General features: G+C 36.3%; 1 protein-coding gene across 2 annotated transcripts in view; it reads left to right on the top strand.

Moving 5' to 3' along the window:
• negr1 (neuronal growth regulator 1) overlaps positions 1 to 17,125 on the top strand; it is a 174,465-nt gene that overhangs the window by 52,739 nt on the left and 104,601 nt on the right. For both annotated transcript variants that reach the window (XM_008408103.3, XM_008408104.3), the window contains exon 2: positions 8,991 to 9,229. In XM_008408103.3, the coding sequence (XP_008406325.1) occupies positions 8,991 to 9,229 (239 nt within the window). The remainder of the gene's footprint in view (positions 1 to 8,990; positions 9,230 to 17,125) is intronic.

The following is a 17,125-nucleotide window of genomic DNA, read 5'->3' as shown; positions in this document are numbered from 1 at the left end:
GTCCGAATTTCTGCGGATTATATCTTAATGTGTATGCAAAATTCTGATTGATTTCATTATGTTGCCACAGTAAGGAGATCTTTCTGTCCGGCTTTCAGAATAAAGGCGCCTTTCAAAAAGCACTTAAGTTAAAGTGGCATTTTGGAAATTTTAATTGAATAGTCATGAAAGAGTATCTGTACTCTCTCTGTGCCTGTGACGTTAGATGCTTTCTTTCATCATTGTGTCTATGTGGATTAGAGCTGGAAAGCCTTCCATGTGTCCCTTCGTTGGTCACAGTCGGACAGATTATATTCGGGATTAAGAGCTTGATGCGCTGTACCTCAGTTTTACAACACTGCACAATGTCCTTATTCTTGCAAATCCACTGACACATCATGACTGCCAAACTTTACCATGTGAAAAGTTCCCATTTAAAATAAAAGAGAAGGGAAAATTCCTTAAAGTAACATCCTCGCAACATCTGAGGCATAAACTGATTATCTATAAACTCTGTGCTCCTCTGGTGTAGTTATCTTCCTACACATTTTTTTTAATAATGCTGAGGATTCGCTGTCAGGGCCACACTGAACCCTCACCAGACAGGAGCTTGATACTTGTGCATTCCAGCAATGGCTTTTTTGTGATCACACCTGTTCACTTCACCTATTCTTTGCTGATATACTTTATTATTTTTTTTATTTATTTATTTTTTCTTTTGGTTTATACACACCACTACAGGTGCTATCAATTTCTCCCTGTTGTCCTTGTTTTGGTTTTCCAAGTTTGTTTAGATAGAGCTGTATGCTGAGGGACGCGTTGTGCAGAACGTACACCTATTTTTACCTGCCAGGGTAACATTTCAGACCTTGATAAACGACAAACTAAATGCATTTTCTACAATCTGCTCATTGTCTTATGTAAGGACATTGGAGTGTATGGATTTAATAAATACTGTCTACCAGAAGGAGGTTGGTTAGAGTTACTTTGGTTTCATTTGAGGTCACAATCTCTTATAGTGTAAAGTAGGCCAACTCCGGATGAGGACCACAATAAATGGGAATAGGGTGTAACTCAAGCTTTAGATATAAACAGAAGATTAAAATACATTATTAGTGGGATTTTGGAATTTTATTTCCATCTTTATCTACTTTTCACCTTTGTAAATTATGAAAATGCTTAAATACAATACAAAAAAACTGATATGCTTAAATGATTGTCTTAAAGGTACAGCATGGACAAAGGAAGGGATGGGATTGCCACTGCCTCTGTACAAATTAATAAAGGGGCAAACTGACCCTTAGATGACATTTAAAATCTTTGTCACTTATTCTGGTAACAATATGCAAAATCTCTTCAAAGACATTGATCTTTTTTTTTTTTTTTTTAAGAAACTGGGACGTAAATTTGTGTTAAAATCTAATCTGAAAAATGAGAGTATTTATTCAATCTGTGACAACAACAAAAAAAATTACACCCTTAATTTTTTTTTAAATAAATGCAGCTTTATGTTTATAATTTGACCAGTGATTAGGAACCTCCATGTCTTTTATCACATTGCAATAGTCTTTAATTGAAAATGTAGAAATTTAATATCTTTCCACTTCTTTAAAAAGGGCAAGACAAGAGAGCCTGGTGTTCGCGTTTGGAAGATTAACTGATTGGTCAATAATCAAATGATTCATGCTAATCTACTGAAACAAATAAGATATGAAATACTAATATATTTATTTTTTTCCCTGGTTTTTGTATATATATGTATTTTTTAAAATTACGTTCTTGGCAAAAATATATCCGTTTTGCTCATTTCACTGAATAAGAGGACTTTTTTTAAAGACTGATCACTGTTGGTCTCCTTTCACTTGTGCTTTAACATCTAGTCAGTCAATGTGAAATGCATTTTCTCATTTGATGATTCATTGCACTCCAGGGCAGCAACTTGCTCCGTAAGCTGTGAAGAGAGGGGTAGAGTCACCTTTTATGTGTAAAATGCCTAAGATGGAATGGACCATTTCTCTTTAGGTGTAAAATTTGAGTATTTGTTCCATAAACTAATTGTTGTTCAGACTATGCATCAAACTAGTCTTGATGAAATTAGTTTAAGTTCTTAATTTTCAGACAATTATATTATAAAATTAGGATCTTGACACAAAACAAACAAACCACCACATGCTAGCCAAACAGTTTTTAACTGTATAAAACCTTTGATAACTTTATTTTTTTATTTATTAATAATAAAAAAGTAATATTACCTCATTTGCTTTTAATTAAACAAACACTGGTTCTACTGCTGTGAAAATACACTTTGCTAACTTGAATGTATTTCTTACAAATCTGAGCTAGGCATAATTGTAATATTTGTTTTCCTTAAACTCAAGATTTAAAAAGTATACTGTTGAGGTTTAAACAGCACTGGTTATGTACTTGGATAACTGGTACATAGCAGGACACCTAATAAAACCTAGAAACCTCTCCTTAAATACAGTCATTTACTCTGCCAGTTGTCTTAGAAAAATATTGCTGACTGCAAACTACGAGACTGTGAAACATGAGAAATCTGTTTACAAGTGGATATATGTGGGGTAGGTGCCAGAAGGATATTTATTCCTCAAGAATCCAAAAAAACAGTTTTATTCAGCTAGGAATCTGGGTCAGAATACTCCGAGTGTTAAAAATGGCATCCAGTCAAAGAGATTCAGCGAGTTTGGCTAAACGGATTACAGTGTGTACATCTTACCTGCTGCTGTGCTGTAATTAATGGTTTGTACTCATTAGATACTCATTTAAAGCATTTTAATACCATCTTATGACTTTTTCCTCTACATTATTTTAGTGTAATCACCTCCTGATCTCTGGTCCAAAATATAATATATTGTATATATTTAAGTTTTGAAGAAAATGTCTTGTAAGCCTGGTGCCTGAGCACTCACATGAAGCAGGGATGAATAAAAGTAATAATTAGTGCATGCTGCAGAATGGAAACTTTGATGCCTGAGGACTAATTGGGCAGAATTTATTCAAGACAGAGGCTCCTGAAAGAGAGATTGATGAAAGCAAAGGTCACCAAAGTTATCGGTTCTGTGCTGCTATGCATGACCAAAGGGAAACCCCCAGAGAAAGTGGTTGAAAAAGACTTACCTGATGGCAGGACTGTGTTTTGAAACTATAATATGCTTATTTTTGTGGTGGCAATACTAAATGTTACTTTTTGGAAATGTGATGTTGGTTTTGATTTTATTTCTAGCTACAAGTGTCATAAGAACAAAATGTCAACAGAAGAATCAAACGTAAAAAAAAATAAATCCCTTTAATTTTCAATTAATATTTTATATTAAACTAGTATTATTGACATTTCTAAGGGCAATTTTCCAAATTGAATTATGCGCTGTTTTGTATCATTGAAGCAATCATGCACTTGGTTTCAAGCTAAACTCCACTACGTTTGAATAGGTGAGGCAGGACAGAATAATAAATACGTGTCAGTACCTTATGCTTTTCCAGTATAGAAAAAATCAAGTATTGTGGCAACTTTAGAAAAGTAAATTCACTGTATGAGCAGCAAAGTGCCAGTCAAACTGAAGCACACAAATACAGATAAATGTACACAGTGTACACATAAAAAGAAGACTGACACTATTAAGTACAATTCAATATACAAGATAAAGAACTTTACAGTTGTGAAAGGTAGCAGATGCAGATTCTAAGAAATGTGCATGTGAATAAGATATTTGCTTTTATATATTTAATCAAAACAGAACTTTACAAAGACATGAACACCTGTGAAGATAATAGCTGGAAAGTAAACAACTCACTGAGTTTGTTTGGATAAGTGGTGATTTGAAAAGATGTTCTACAGTAAGACACAATTTGCTAGAGCTTTAATTTGTATTATTATAGATCACATGATTATAAGATAAGGTATCTGTTTATGGGACACTAGCCTGTAACTCACTGCGGCCTGAGTGCTGCAGTGTGACCTTTGATATGCACAACTTTATCTGTGTTCATGGAAATCCTTTTTTATGCTAAGTCAGTGTTAGGACAGCAAAGCTAAAAAATCTATTTAATTTTTGTAAAAGGTTTTTTTATGCTTAGTAATTGGGGTAGTATATGTTTTTTGTTTTCATTTATGTTAAAGATTTGGGCCTTCTTCATTTCATATTACACCCAACATAAGTTGGTCCAAGCATGTTGTGCAACATTGACAATTGTTGTTATATGGATGAGCTTTGGACCAGATTTTGCTCTAAGATTTTACACAGATGATCATTTCAGCCTCAGCTAGCAGTACTAGCATCATACTGCTCTAAGTAAAATGTGTGTTTTTTGCCTTTTTTGGTTGACTGTGACTGGCTGTTTAAATACAGCCATCTGCATGACTCAGTGGTGAGAAACGTTCAGAAATTAATGGACCAGAAGTGCTAACTCAGTAAGGAAACATCAAGGAAAGATTCTTCAAATGTATCTGACACTTATATGTCCCTGAAAGTTGGTTCATAAATGCTTTTCAAAACTACAGAAAAGCAACAGCAAAGAGCAAGTTATTAAACCATCTTGTTTGAAAAGTTTGGCATAGTTTCAATTAGAGGGGTGCCAATCGATCGGCCACCAATCATAATCGGCCGATTTCCGTGAAAAAGTGTATGATCGGTGATCGCCGATCACGGTCTCTTGTTGGTGATCACACAAACCGATCACCTGCATCTCATCTCGCAGCCTGCCTGTGCAGCAACAAATCCTAAGTGATGTCGTGTAGAACTATAACGCACTGAGTGAATGCGGAAGTTTGCGTGTTGCGGCGGAAAATTGAAGCACGTGGGGTGAAGCACGTCAAACTGCATCAACACGACGAATCTAATATGGCATAAAAACAATGCCACTTTACGGAGTTTGGCTGCATCGAGGCTCACTGCAGTAAAAAAGACATATGGAGGATCAGACAGCTGGTAAAGCAGCGCACAGCTACAAACTCTCACCCGGATTTGCATGACGGTCAGAAAGCTAAACAAAAAACCCGCAAAATTAGTTAAGTCTTCGAGCTGCGGTTTAAGACGCTGGTTCTGTTCTCGCTGTTGAACCGCTGCTACGCGCTACAGGTAGTAATATTTCACAGACGGAGCGTCGCTTCTGCTCCACCTGGTAGTGACTCTCACACCGAACCTCTGCTTAAAGCTGCAGCCTCTAACTTAAAAAAATACATTTTACATACATATTAAAACTTTTGCTGTCCTAACATGAGACAAATAATCTCTGAAAAAATAATCGATCTCTCTGCCTCCTCCCTGTTCTGCATAATTACTCCGCTCAGTCAGAAACAGCCAATCAGAACTAGCAGTAATCTGCTAGCCGCCATGCTATCAGGAAGTTTTCATTCAGTAACTCAGGTGGCTTAAGGTGGCTCTTTATTGTAATGGAACCTGTATTTGCCTTTGAATGTTAAGGTTTATACTTGAATTTTTTGGCAATGTTGAGAGGTTTTATTTAGACTTTTTGCATTATTTAGCCTCTTCAGAGCCTTCATATGTTTTCAGTCTGTTAAAGATAGTATTATAGATATCAGTTCAATTTGGATAATGCCTGTTTTGTTTTTTTCTTGGAAAAAGTTATTAAAAACAAGTTTTTGTCTAAATTAAGGTGAATTCATGGTTCCTTTTTCCACATAATGTAACCGGTAGTGCTTATGATAAAAATAAAAAATAAAAAAATTATATGATCGGTATAGGTGATCGGTATCGTTGATCGGCCCTCATGGATGATCGGAATCGGAATCGGCAGGAAAAAACCTGATCAGCACATCTCTAGTTTGAATACATTTGAATTGAATGGCTTACTCAAACTTGATAAGTTTAATTATCAACACTTCTCTCAAAATACCTGTTATGTATTTAGGCTCACTACTGCTCTAGCTTTCTTTTGAACAAAAATTAGTTTTTAACATTTACCCTTAAACCGTAGTCAGAAAAAGTATTGGCTTTTAAAGAAGTGCACTCTGAAAAGCCGGCAGAAAAATCAGGTGGAATCAAATGAGACAAATGGAGAAAATGTATTTTATACTTACAGTAATAATATAGTGATAACAGCCCAGCAAGTTGTTGAAAAGTTATTCTTGTCAGGCTTTGTGCTGAACAGAGGTCAGTGTATTTTTTACTTTGTCTTGCTCCCTCACCTGCTTGAGATCTGTGGTTGGAAGTATGGGTGGCAAACCTCACCAGAATGTGTAGTGATCCAAGTACTACTTAAAAGCAGGAAAACACTTGATTTCAAAATTAAAACATGTGGAAAATATTGTCACCACAGCAATCGCATACTTTTTATAATGCTTCCTAGCACGTTTCCACAGACCAGTCTTTGAAGTTTGAAAGTCAGCCTTGCATTTTGCTCCTGCCATGGATTCTGTGTGAGATTCCAGTTTTTACTCTGCTTTTGCCACTCAAAACATCTTAATTACTTGGAATAAAAAAGAACAAAAACAAAACATGTATTCAAAATATAGTTATCTTAAAACTTTAATCTGGCAGGGGAGTGAATGATTTGACGCTTAGTATTTTTTGACAATAAAAATTATCCTTACGCGTTTGAATTCAGATAAAATGCTGATTAAATATATTATTGGCCTGAAATGTTTTAACTCATTAGACTGGTCACTGACCAGTCTAATGAGATTGCAAGTCGCACTAGTTTTCTTATTTGTATCTTCTAAACTCTGTCATAGGTAAAATATCAAGCACATTTTATTCAACATTTTAGAACAGATAAAAAAGAAAAGGTTGCCTTAACGAGAAGGAAACCTTAGCTCAAGGGATGTATGAGTGTCTGCGTTTCTGTTTCTGACTTAAACTTTCATTTAATTTTTCTACCTGTCCATTGTCTATGCTCTCAGGGGAGAAGTCAGCTACATAGACTATTGTCCTCTATCCTTCTTCCTGACAGACGCTTTCTTGGCAGATGGAGTCGGTGCTTTGTTATTGTGCCAAACCGATTTCCTTGGTGGCTTTTCCACCAGTGCCGACAGTCCTGCACGGCATGTCGACAATAGCTTAAGAGCCAAACTTGATTGCCTTTTTACTGCTCATTATCACAGTATTTGTCATGGAATATGATTGGATTTCTTCAGTTCATACCATTCTGAAATTTCCAACAAAACAAATGTATATTGACCGAAGAGGTTGAATGTTTAACAGATTGTCCAATTTATTCAGTAGCTTCTATAGATAACATAGCAGTTGCATAGTTAGGCTGAAACTTTGCAGAGCTCTTAAATGTTTTATATTGCATACTGTATGTTTTCGCAAGTTAGAGACATCCTTGTTCAAAACTCAGAATGTACACAAAAACTTTGTCCAGTCATGTTTTCGTAGGAATACCCTATTGCCATGTTTTCTTGTTTGTGGCCTAAAAAAACTGTCTAAGTGGAGTTGACATAAATATCTCAATTCCTGAAGTGTCTTACATAGCAGTTTTTTGAGAGGATCCAACAGCAATGATGTGCGGGTGTACATCATGATGAAATATTGAAAGCAACAGAAACGTTGTGTTGGTGTGGCATGAGGCAGTTTTTGCTTTGCTGCTCTGGAAATAGCAGTGCCTTCCCTGCAGAAGTTGTTTTCTCCAGCTGCCAACACTGCTGTGAGGGTCACATTTTATTCTACATTGGGTTATTTTTTTCTCTGTCTGAATCCATTATGGGATTTGAATAATTATATTTACTAATATTAACAATTTGTCATGCTGCCTTTTGATTAACATTTTCTAAATGCCTGTTTGTTGTGCATAGCAATTTTCTTTATTTCTCTAAAGTGGGAAAAAAATATGTTCAGTGGTGTGGGCATTTTTCAAAAAGAAAAAAAATAAAATATTACACCTTACTGTCTTGTGAATTTCTTATAATTTCATAATAATACAGAAAATTCATGATGAATCACCTGAAGGTCCAGTAAGGCTTCAAACATGTCAGAGGTTTAAATTTATGTTAAAACTAAGGGAACATTCCCTGTCGTCTTTCTCATGTAAGACATTGAAATCTCATAAATAACCTGAGTTATTGAAGGTTATTAATAATTATCAAAAGAAAAAATTATGAATAATATTCAGATTTTCACAACTATCACAACAATTTTCACAGCTATCACAACTAACAGGTTATTTTAACATAACCAAATTTACTAACAAGTTATTGTCCTAAGCTACTGAAAGATCCTACACATGTATTTTAATTTAGAGAAATTATGTTCCATAAACTCACTTTTTGACATCTTGTGTCCATTACAGGACGTCTTGTATCTTGTAATGAACACAGAGTCCATCACAGGTCTCTGTATAGCCCTGTCATGGATTGGTGACCTGTTCAGGACATACCCCTCCTCTTGACCGATGGCCACCGGACATAGGCATCAGTTCCCGTCAGGATAATTGTGTTCAGATGATGGATGAATGGAATTTTATTTGTAAATACTTGGCCGTGCAAAATTATTCATACAATTCGAACTTATCCACATTTTGACGGGCAACAACAACTCACTCACTTCAGTGGGATTTGTGCAACGTTCAGTATTTTATGGTCTATCTGCACCATATTTGTACTTCTAGAGAAAAAGGCAGTTTTACTAATTTCACTCATATCTATAACAATAAATCACTTTTCACAAATTTTAACTCAAATTTAGGCCTGGATTCAGATTATTTGATCTACAGCATGTCGTTTTAGGACTGGCTGCTTGATTGGGATTGCTGTCTTGCTGGAAGATCAAGCTGTGCTCCAGTCACAAGTCTAGTATTTCTAGCAGGGATTTTCCCCATGACTAACCGTTATTTAGCTTTATCTTTCACTTTATCTGAAAAACCTCACCATAGAATGATGTTGTATCACAGAGAACGTGGTGTGTAATAATTGATAATGTGCAAACAAACAAATTGTACGTGCCAAATGGATAAACTGTAGTTTTAACTTCAAAAATTGTAGCCATATGTGAAACAAAAAAAAGGTAAAGTTTTATTTATTTCTCTCAATCCAGGTGCTACCTGTTGGATGGGATCTCTAAAGGAGCCTGGCTGAACCGCTCAAGCATCATTTTCGCAGGGGACGACAAGTGGTCTGTGGACCCACGTGTGTCCATAGTGTCCAGTGTTGGAGACAAACACGAGTACAGCCTTCAGATACAGAAAGTGGATGTTACTGATGACGGCCAATACACGTGTTCGATTCAGAGCGAACGCAACCCACGGCCGAAGCTACTCAACCTCATCGTAAAAGGTACATTGGGATAGCCTCTAGTTCTCTGCTGTTGTGTATCTTCTGAAAGCTGACATTTCTTCTCTTAATCTACGATGTTGGAATTCAGTTGTCTGCATGTCAGCTAGGTGTGTGTGGGGCTGCGCGCACGTGTGTGTGTTTGTGTGTTTTGAAGGATGTGCTTTTTTTTATTATTCCTGCCCTATGTCCTGTTTCTATTTTAACACCTTATTTGTTGCGTAGCAGAGTTGCCGCGGAAGAAAGCAAAAGCAAACTGACATGGTGCCTTTAGGCTACACAATATAAAGTAGAGGCTTGCTGGTTTAAATGACTGGAGGCAGACTGCAGCTTTAATCAGACCTCCCTGGGTTTTGTCACAGCAGGTACCTCAGAAAGATGTGATTCATATGACTTCAGACCTGTGTGTTGCACTATCATCAACATGCTATAAACAGTGTTATGACTGAGTTTGTGTGTCGGTTGAGAGCGCTATAAGCTAGAATCCATAAAAATCAATCATTTTCCTTGTTCTGTCTCTTTAAGGTTGATTTTTTTTTCTTTTAAAGATTTCCTGACAATCTGTCAAAGGAAAGCACTTTTTTTAGGTCCCACTGTTTATTTCACAGTACACAAAACACATTTTTGTAATTTCACTTTTTTTTTTTTTTTTCACAGCACAGTTTGATGGCTCAAATTCACTGCTGAGTCGCATGAGTTATACTTCATCTACTCAAGAGAAGCCAAGCTTAGTGTAACTCTGCAAAGAAACACGACATTAAAATACCATTGTATTAATCCAAGGTGTAAGGGTCGGGTTTGCATCTTGAGGAAATGTCAGCAGCGTTGTGTGATGTAAACAGGCGTCCAGCTGGCTGCTCTGTTGCAGCATATGTTCGGTTGTGAAATCCATCTTCGTTGTGTGATTATACTGTACCAGCAGTTAGTTTTGTTTGGTGTAAATCTTTGTAAATATATTTGGCTTAGTATTCGTTATGGTAAATGACATCATTTCAGTGGAAGCCTTTCATCCAGCATGAAACTATTGTCGAAACAAATCACTTTTCTTCTGTGGTATTTGCTGCTTCTTAGAAAGTGCCAACAAAGGGCCAAACATTAGTAAAACGCAGAATGCATTCCTGTTTTTTTTTTTTTTTCTTTTTTCTGTTGCTTCTTTACCTCAGCAGTTTTAAAATTGAGGCTGATGTATTCAGGTGGAGATGACAGCTGAAGTGAAAACCTTTCATTATCTTGTTTCGATTGAAATTTTCTTGTAGCTCTTGGCATCCACGTGGATGATACAAATGACACATTACTGACACAAGACTGCGCACAACCTCACTCTGATGGCAGTGGCCTGCCTCAGCAGGTCAATTCACCGTGCCACCCCATGAAAACAGATGAGGGATGGCTCAAAGAACATGGCAGGTTTCTGGCTGAAACAAGCCTGGATTCTTGTAGACCACACCTGGCAGTCCAAGTAACCTCAAGTAACCTAAATAATAACATGAAATGCATTAAAAATGCTGAAAAATCTGGACATTTCAGTTGTGAAAAATATGGAATTTTAACATGAAATTTGTGTAGGAACTGTGTTTGTAGGAGAAGTAATGCAGTATTTCGTTTTAGCTGTCATCAACTTTTTTAGGCCTAGCTGATGCTATAACTAAATTTCCTTTTTTTTGACCAACCGTTTCAGTTGCTTGTTTAAGATCTCCAATATCAAGATTTTCCAGACTACAGCTTGGGTAGCATCAGAAATATGATTTTGCACATGGATACTCAACTTAGTATCTTTCCGTATTTAGAAAATCTGATGTAGAGATATTTGTGAAGATTTTATGGAATTTAAAATGCAATGCAACATCTAAATGTGTGCTGCATTCAAGCAAAATGTGGTCCAAAAAAGTATACTTTATTTTATTTTATTTTTTTCTCATTATGGGCTGCAAGTGTACCTTTGCTTGTTCAACAAAAACAGAGCTCTAATTGCACCCGCTGGCTCTTTAGAGTGCCACTTCAACTTTATAGTTACAGTAGCCTCTGTTTAAAAAATCAGACCAAAAGTGGGAGAGCAAGTACGTGTCAAACCCAATAGCACTTTAACTTGCCACTTCCTGGACTTAACAGGGACTTGACTGGGGCTCCCTCTGGGCTTGGGGTAGGGCTTTCAGCCCAACAAATACCCTTAGGCTAGAAGGAGCAGACTCTGATACAAAGTAATGTCAAGGTGAAAGGTGACGTTGATTGATATGGAAAGGCATGTTGCAGAAGAACGTCCGGCTGCTTATCAATCTGATTTAAAATTTTGCTTCAGGGCAGGTTGAAAGAGAAACTAGTATTAACTGGTGTCTATTCACCAAAGCTACTGTGCTGCTATTATTTTTGAACTGTACTACACCACAAATATAGAAACTTGGACAAGTGAGGGATTTTGAATCATTTGAAAGACCCCTGAACATACAAGTGAAACAGTCCAAACGGCGGCAGGTGTGAGATCCACAATGGACTGTTTTGAAATGTAAACTCTTGAGTTTCACCTTTATAGTGCTCATTTAGCTTTGCTGCGTCGACTTTTTGGTCAAAAATTTCTGATGTGGTGCTAAGGCGAGGATGTGATGACGGAAAAGTGGAGAGCATTACATAAAAAATTATAACATGATGTCAATAAACTTGGCTGATTTTAAGGCTGTCGTGAGTTAATGCACTTCTTGGAGCCAAGCTTTAAAATTCCTTCCAGAGGAATCATAACCACCTGCTTAGAGGTGCGCTACAACAAGAAGGAGCACAACTAACAGCTCAAAGTGTTGCTCTCACCACCTATTGCAGATCGAGCTATCTCACAGGTACTACTTTCCACTTCTTTGACACAGAGTGGCAGGTACAGTCTGTGGTCCTAAACAACTCTCTGTTCAATTTCTGAATTAGGTGTTTCATATATTTGAGTATTTTCTTCTCTTTTTTTTTATTCAGCAACCTAAGAAGTTCCCATTTTGTTGCATTTTATAACCATGTCTATGTTTAATAATCTGAGAAAAAACACAATTTTCTGTTTATTCAGTCAGTATGAAATACATCTTACACAAAAAATATGTTGAAGCACAATTATGTGCTGCTTTTTTTTAAAATTGATATGGAAACTTTAGCCTTCGACGTATGGAACAACAGTTGACCCGTTTAATGCTATAAAAAACTCAGGTTTTTAAGGAAAATGATTGCTTTAATTGTTAGCCGATCAATAAGGTCAATCAACTTTAGACCAACTCATTAATCAATCATCGATCAGGAAATCTCCTGTAAGGTAGTTAAGGGGCTAAGTGCCTGTGTGTTTGCAGTGTTGCTGTGCAAAATTGTGAGCCAGCTTGGGGACATGGTAATGACTCAGTCTATATTGATTTTGGTATAAATGAGCATCTGAAATATTTTTTTTAGTACTAATTATTATATGATTATTTTTTATTACAACCTTTTAGCTCATCAGGACTTTACTTTGGGTAACAATGCATGTCTTTTTCAGCATTTTCATTTCATGAGCTGTAGGACAATGAAAGTATCAGACTGAGAGTGGGCACTGATAGAAACTTGACCTTTAATGGCTAAGATAATTGCTGGACATCTACATTAGAACGCCCGCAGTCTAAACCATTGTGTTTCAGCTGTTACAAAACCTACCCACTGTATTTAGACACACGGTGCCGATATACGTAACGTCCAGCTTTCTTTTTGCTGTGCTGCACTCAGACTTTACAGGTGCTCCATGCCTCCAAATGTTGTTGTGATAAACCTGATTAAGCTGTTTGGCAAGCAGCAGTGGTCACTCCAGGACCATCGTGTTTTTGGGGGTGTTGGCTTTCTGAAGAACGCTCTGTAATTTGAATCCTACCAGGGGTTTTTCAGGTCATGTCAGCTCCTCACCGCTGCCCATATGGTCCCAATCAAACAGAAGCGAATGTGCCAGCTGTCAGCTGTAATATTATGTTTTGCAATGGCTGCGATCCTGATTATTGTGACCCAGCATCAAGGATCTGGCAGGAGGTTTGCTCTGTGACTACCAATTGTTTTTTCTCGAAAGGGTAGTTTTAGTTTGTGATGTTGGTAAGTTATTCTTGCAAAAAAGAAAAACAAATCACAGTTTGGATAAATAAAGCAAAAATATTGTAATATTTCACCTTTAGCTTCATATTTATTTTAATATTTTTATTTTTTTCAACCACCATGCAATACTCAGTAAAATATAATTTACTGTTGCATTTATACAACAATTTATAAAGAGTGCAACATGATATATTCGTTTAAAAACAACCAAACAAAAGCCAAACTAACTGCTGCTAAAATATAACATATTACAGCCAAGTTTAGTTTTATTTTTAAGTGTTTATAATACAATTATTTTAACCATTCTGCTGCAGCAGCATAACAAACTGATACTTGGTTTGTTACAGTGCGAACTGGGAAGGCAGATTCTTCCAGTGCTCCCAGTCATAAGAAGGACAAAAAAAGACCAGAAAAAACAGAATTCTAACTGTAGAAATTCATGAATTGCCTTTCAGCCCAATTTCTGCATAAAGACATGTAGAGTAATGTAGAACATAGTGAACATTTTATGTATGAACTTTGAGGGTTTTTAATGACAGTAAGTAGATTTATTTTGTTATCTTGACGATTTTTCAGTTGTTTTGCAAAAGTTTTGCATCTAAGACATCAGGTATAAGACGCCAGTCGTTTAGACAGAGCTGTGTACTGGAGTGGAATCTGTAGGCAGGAAGCATGTGAAATACAGATGGTACACTCTAAGTGATACATGCCTTTAGTCAGGTTTCTGACAGCCTTTGAGGTAGTTAAAATTTACTTCCACTCACTCTGAATCATAAATGTAGCATTTTCCCTTGTTTGTGCTCACATGGAATCTCCATAGAATCACATTTAAAGGCACCTTTGCTTATTTGCTTTGTCAAAAGCCAGTCGTGTTTCTGAAACATTACCTGACACTGTGTTTCACTTGTGTACACTTGCTTAAGCCCACTCATGGAGAACACAAGGATTACTTTACAGATGAGATGTAGCAGAGGGAGCAGCTCTGTTATGTTGCAGAGGCTTCTGGGAGTATCCACTTTTTTTTTTCTTTTTTTTTTATCTGCTGGAATAAAAGAAAGAAAAATGCAAAGAAAAATGAGCTGGCACTTTAATCTGGGCTTTTCAGTCCAAGCATACACCATCTATTAATACTATGATACGACAAATGTTACAGTTGTTGTAAAAAGGATTTCAAGCTATTAAAGGTTTTGGCACTTTTTGCTTTGCAAGATTGTGCTTTGTGAGGAGTATCTTGGAAAATGGGAACAAGAACAAATTATTGTATACGTAAGAAAATGCCAGGGTCTCAACCTATTTCAGTTGGATGACAGGTTCTTTGACTCCCTGATCCACTGAGTGATTATACTGATCTGGAAGTCATATCTTGTCCTGTTCTTAAAGATTAGTCAACATTTATATAAAAAAAACAGTTTTAACTTGCATAATCATTGAGTAGCATGGATCATCAAAAATATAAAAGGGAAACTTTTACAGAAAACTATGTTATGTTTTACTGGTAATAAAAGAGGGAAGCAAAATGAAATCCAACAGTGATAATGATGGTGATCAATAAAAACAAATGGACATTTGCAAAAATCTGATATTAGATACAAGACTAAACAGGTTTACAGGGTAAAGTGTGGACGTCAGTTGGAAACCAGATATTTACACAACCTGTTTATAAAGGCAGCTTTTTTCCCTGACTTTCTGACATTTCAGACTATAGTTTCCTGTTTGAGGTCAGCTGGGATTACTAAAATGTTTTCTATTTGCTAGAATAAGGAGAAAGATTGTGACATTGCTTTTTCCTAATTATTTCCAGTCATTCCCATCTCCACACTTGTATATGTTGCTCTAAAGAAAGATTTTAAGATCTTTCTAATATTATAACTTCATTGCTTTTCTAGAGAAAGCATTCTTGTTATACAAACACAGTGTAGCATCACGTAAGTCCCTACTGAAAACCTTTTGTCCATAAATTCTCCTTTTACATCATAAATAATTCTTTGTTATTGTTTACCGTCATAGCCATTGATAATAATGACTTGGAAAATGTTCACGTTTAATATTTTATTTTGTCCTCCAACCTCATATAACCAAGAACTTCAAATAAGAAAATAATCTTTACATGGAGATACGAGAAGCTGTTTTTTTCCCACTGTAATCACATCCCATGGGGTTTCTCGTTTCCAGCAATCTTACACAACAGGAATCCCTCGTTAGCATCACCCTTTCCAACACCTGAATTACCTGCTGCTGAATTAGAGATGATGACTGTTACTTCTCTGGAATATTTAAGAATAATTTTGTCACAGTGTGACATTTATCCCCTCTGAGACCTTATGTCACCGTACCCGATTCCTGTGAATAGAGCTTAGTCAAACATGGCCCATTTGCAGTAATTTTACCTTACAGCACCACACTAATACTTTGTTGATTCAGATGCTCTTCAAAGCTCTAAAGTTGGGGTATGGCTGTGCACATATAATTCTCTTACATAATCGCTGCCAAAAGCAGAAAGCTGTTGTTTGCTGAAATAGCCCAAAAAAAAACGTTTATGTTTTCCTTGATATGTTTTTGACATTGTTTAGACATGTGTCTAGTCAAACCAAACCAAACCAAACTGTTTATTCACTCTTAATAATGAATACTCTGATCCCTTACATAGCTCATCTTTTTTCTTTCCTCATCATATTGTACAGCTGGTCTTCATGTGTATATCCTCATTGCTGCTTTCACTGACCTATTTACAGCCCATCCCCAGCTTTATCTGATAAAGGATACAGAGGAATGAGAGATTGGTATCAGGCCCAAGCAGTCCTTCCGTACATCACATGACTGTCTTCCCTCTCAGCTTCTATTCTTTTTCTCCCTCCAGCTTAATTAAGATTGAAAATGCGATAATGCATTAAATATGCACAGCACCTCTCATCTAAGAATATCTTGTCCTGAGGAGAAACTGGGAAAGAGGCATTTTTCCCTCTTTTCCACTTGTAAATGGTTGCATGGCTGTCGTTTATGGTTACGGAATGCAAACAAGAGTGAGGATAACTTATAAAATATGGAAAAAAAAAAGCAGGGGAAGAGTGAGAGGGCACTACAAACAATCTTTGACTACTTAGACCCATTTTATAAAGCGCTGTGTGTGCCAGTTGCATAGAGGCTGTGCAAATTTTACAGCAATTAGTGTATATCGATTAAATCTCACACGGGAAAATGCTTAAAACTTAACTTAAAAAGAAACTAAGAATACCATTGAAGCATTGATTCTGTAGCATAAATTCAATTCAGATTTTGAAAAACATGTTTCATATAGACTCAGTATGCACGTTGGTGTTCTGTATGAAATAAAATGTTTGTATGGATTAGAGCAAATCCACAGTGGAACTTTTTTGCCCACGTTTGAATACTGAGTCAAATTAGATGGAGAATTTGTTATTAATAAGTGAAATGGAGAGTTAAATCCGCTCCTTGTAGCGTGTATCTTTAACAGCAGGATAAGATTAGAGTTTATTTACAGAGTACATAATTGTAAGTGTTTATTATAAATATGTTATGAAATGTTTTTCTATATGTCCTCAGGCAATCATGAAATAAATCACCAACATAGTGCATTACTTTACATTTGACAGGCCAGAGCACCTTCCCTATTTCTATGGAAGAAAAAAAAAATGTTAGTTTTACATTCTAGTGACACAATCGATGCCTTCTGATGAAAAATAATCCGCTGATATAGAGTCTCTGCAAAAGGAAAAAAAAAAAAGAATAAGCTTGATGTATTGGCTGACTGATTAATCAATCACATACTCTATCACTTTCAATAATAATTGCGGGGGATTCTTGATC

Source organism: Poecilia reticulata, chromosome 4, assembly GCF_904066995.2.
Source record: "Poecilia reticulata chromosome 4, P_reticulata-male-v2, whole genome shotgun sequence".
Taxonomy (NCBI): domain Eukaryota; kingdom Metazoa; phylum Chordata; class Actinopteri; order Cyprinodontiformes; family Poeciliidae; genus Poecilia; species Poecilia reticulata.
The sequence above is the reverse complement of the archived record's forward strand: the minus strand, read 5'-3'. Positions and strand labels throughout refer to the sequence as shown.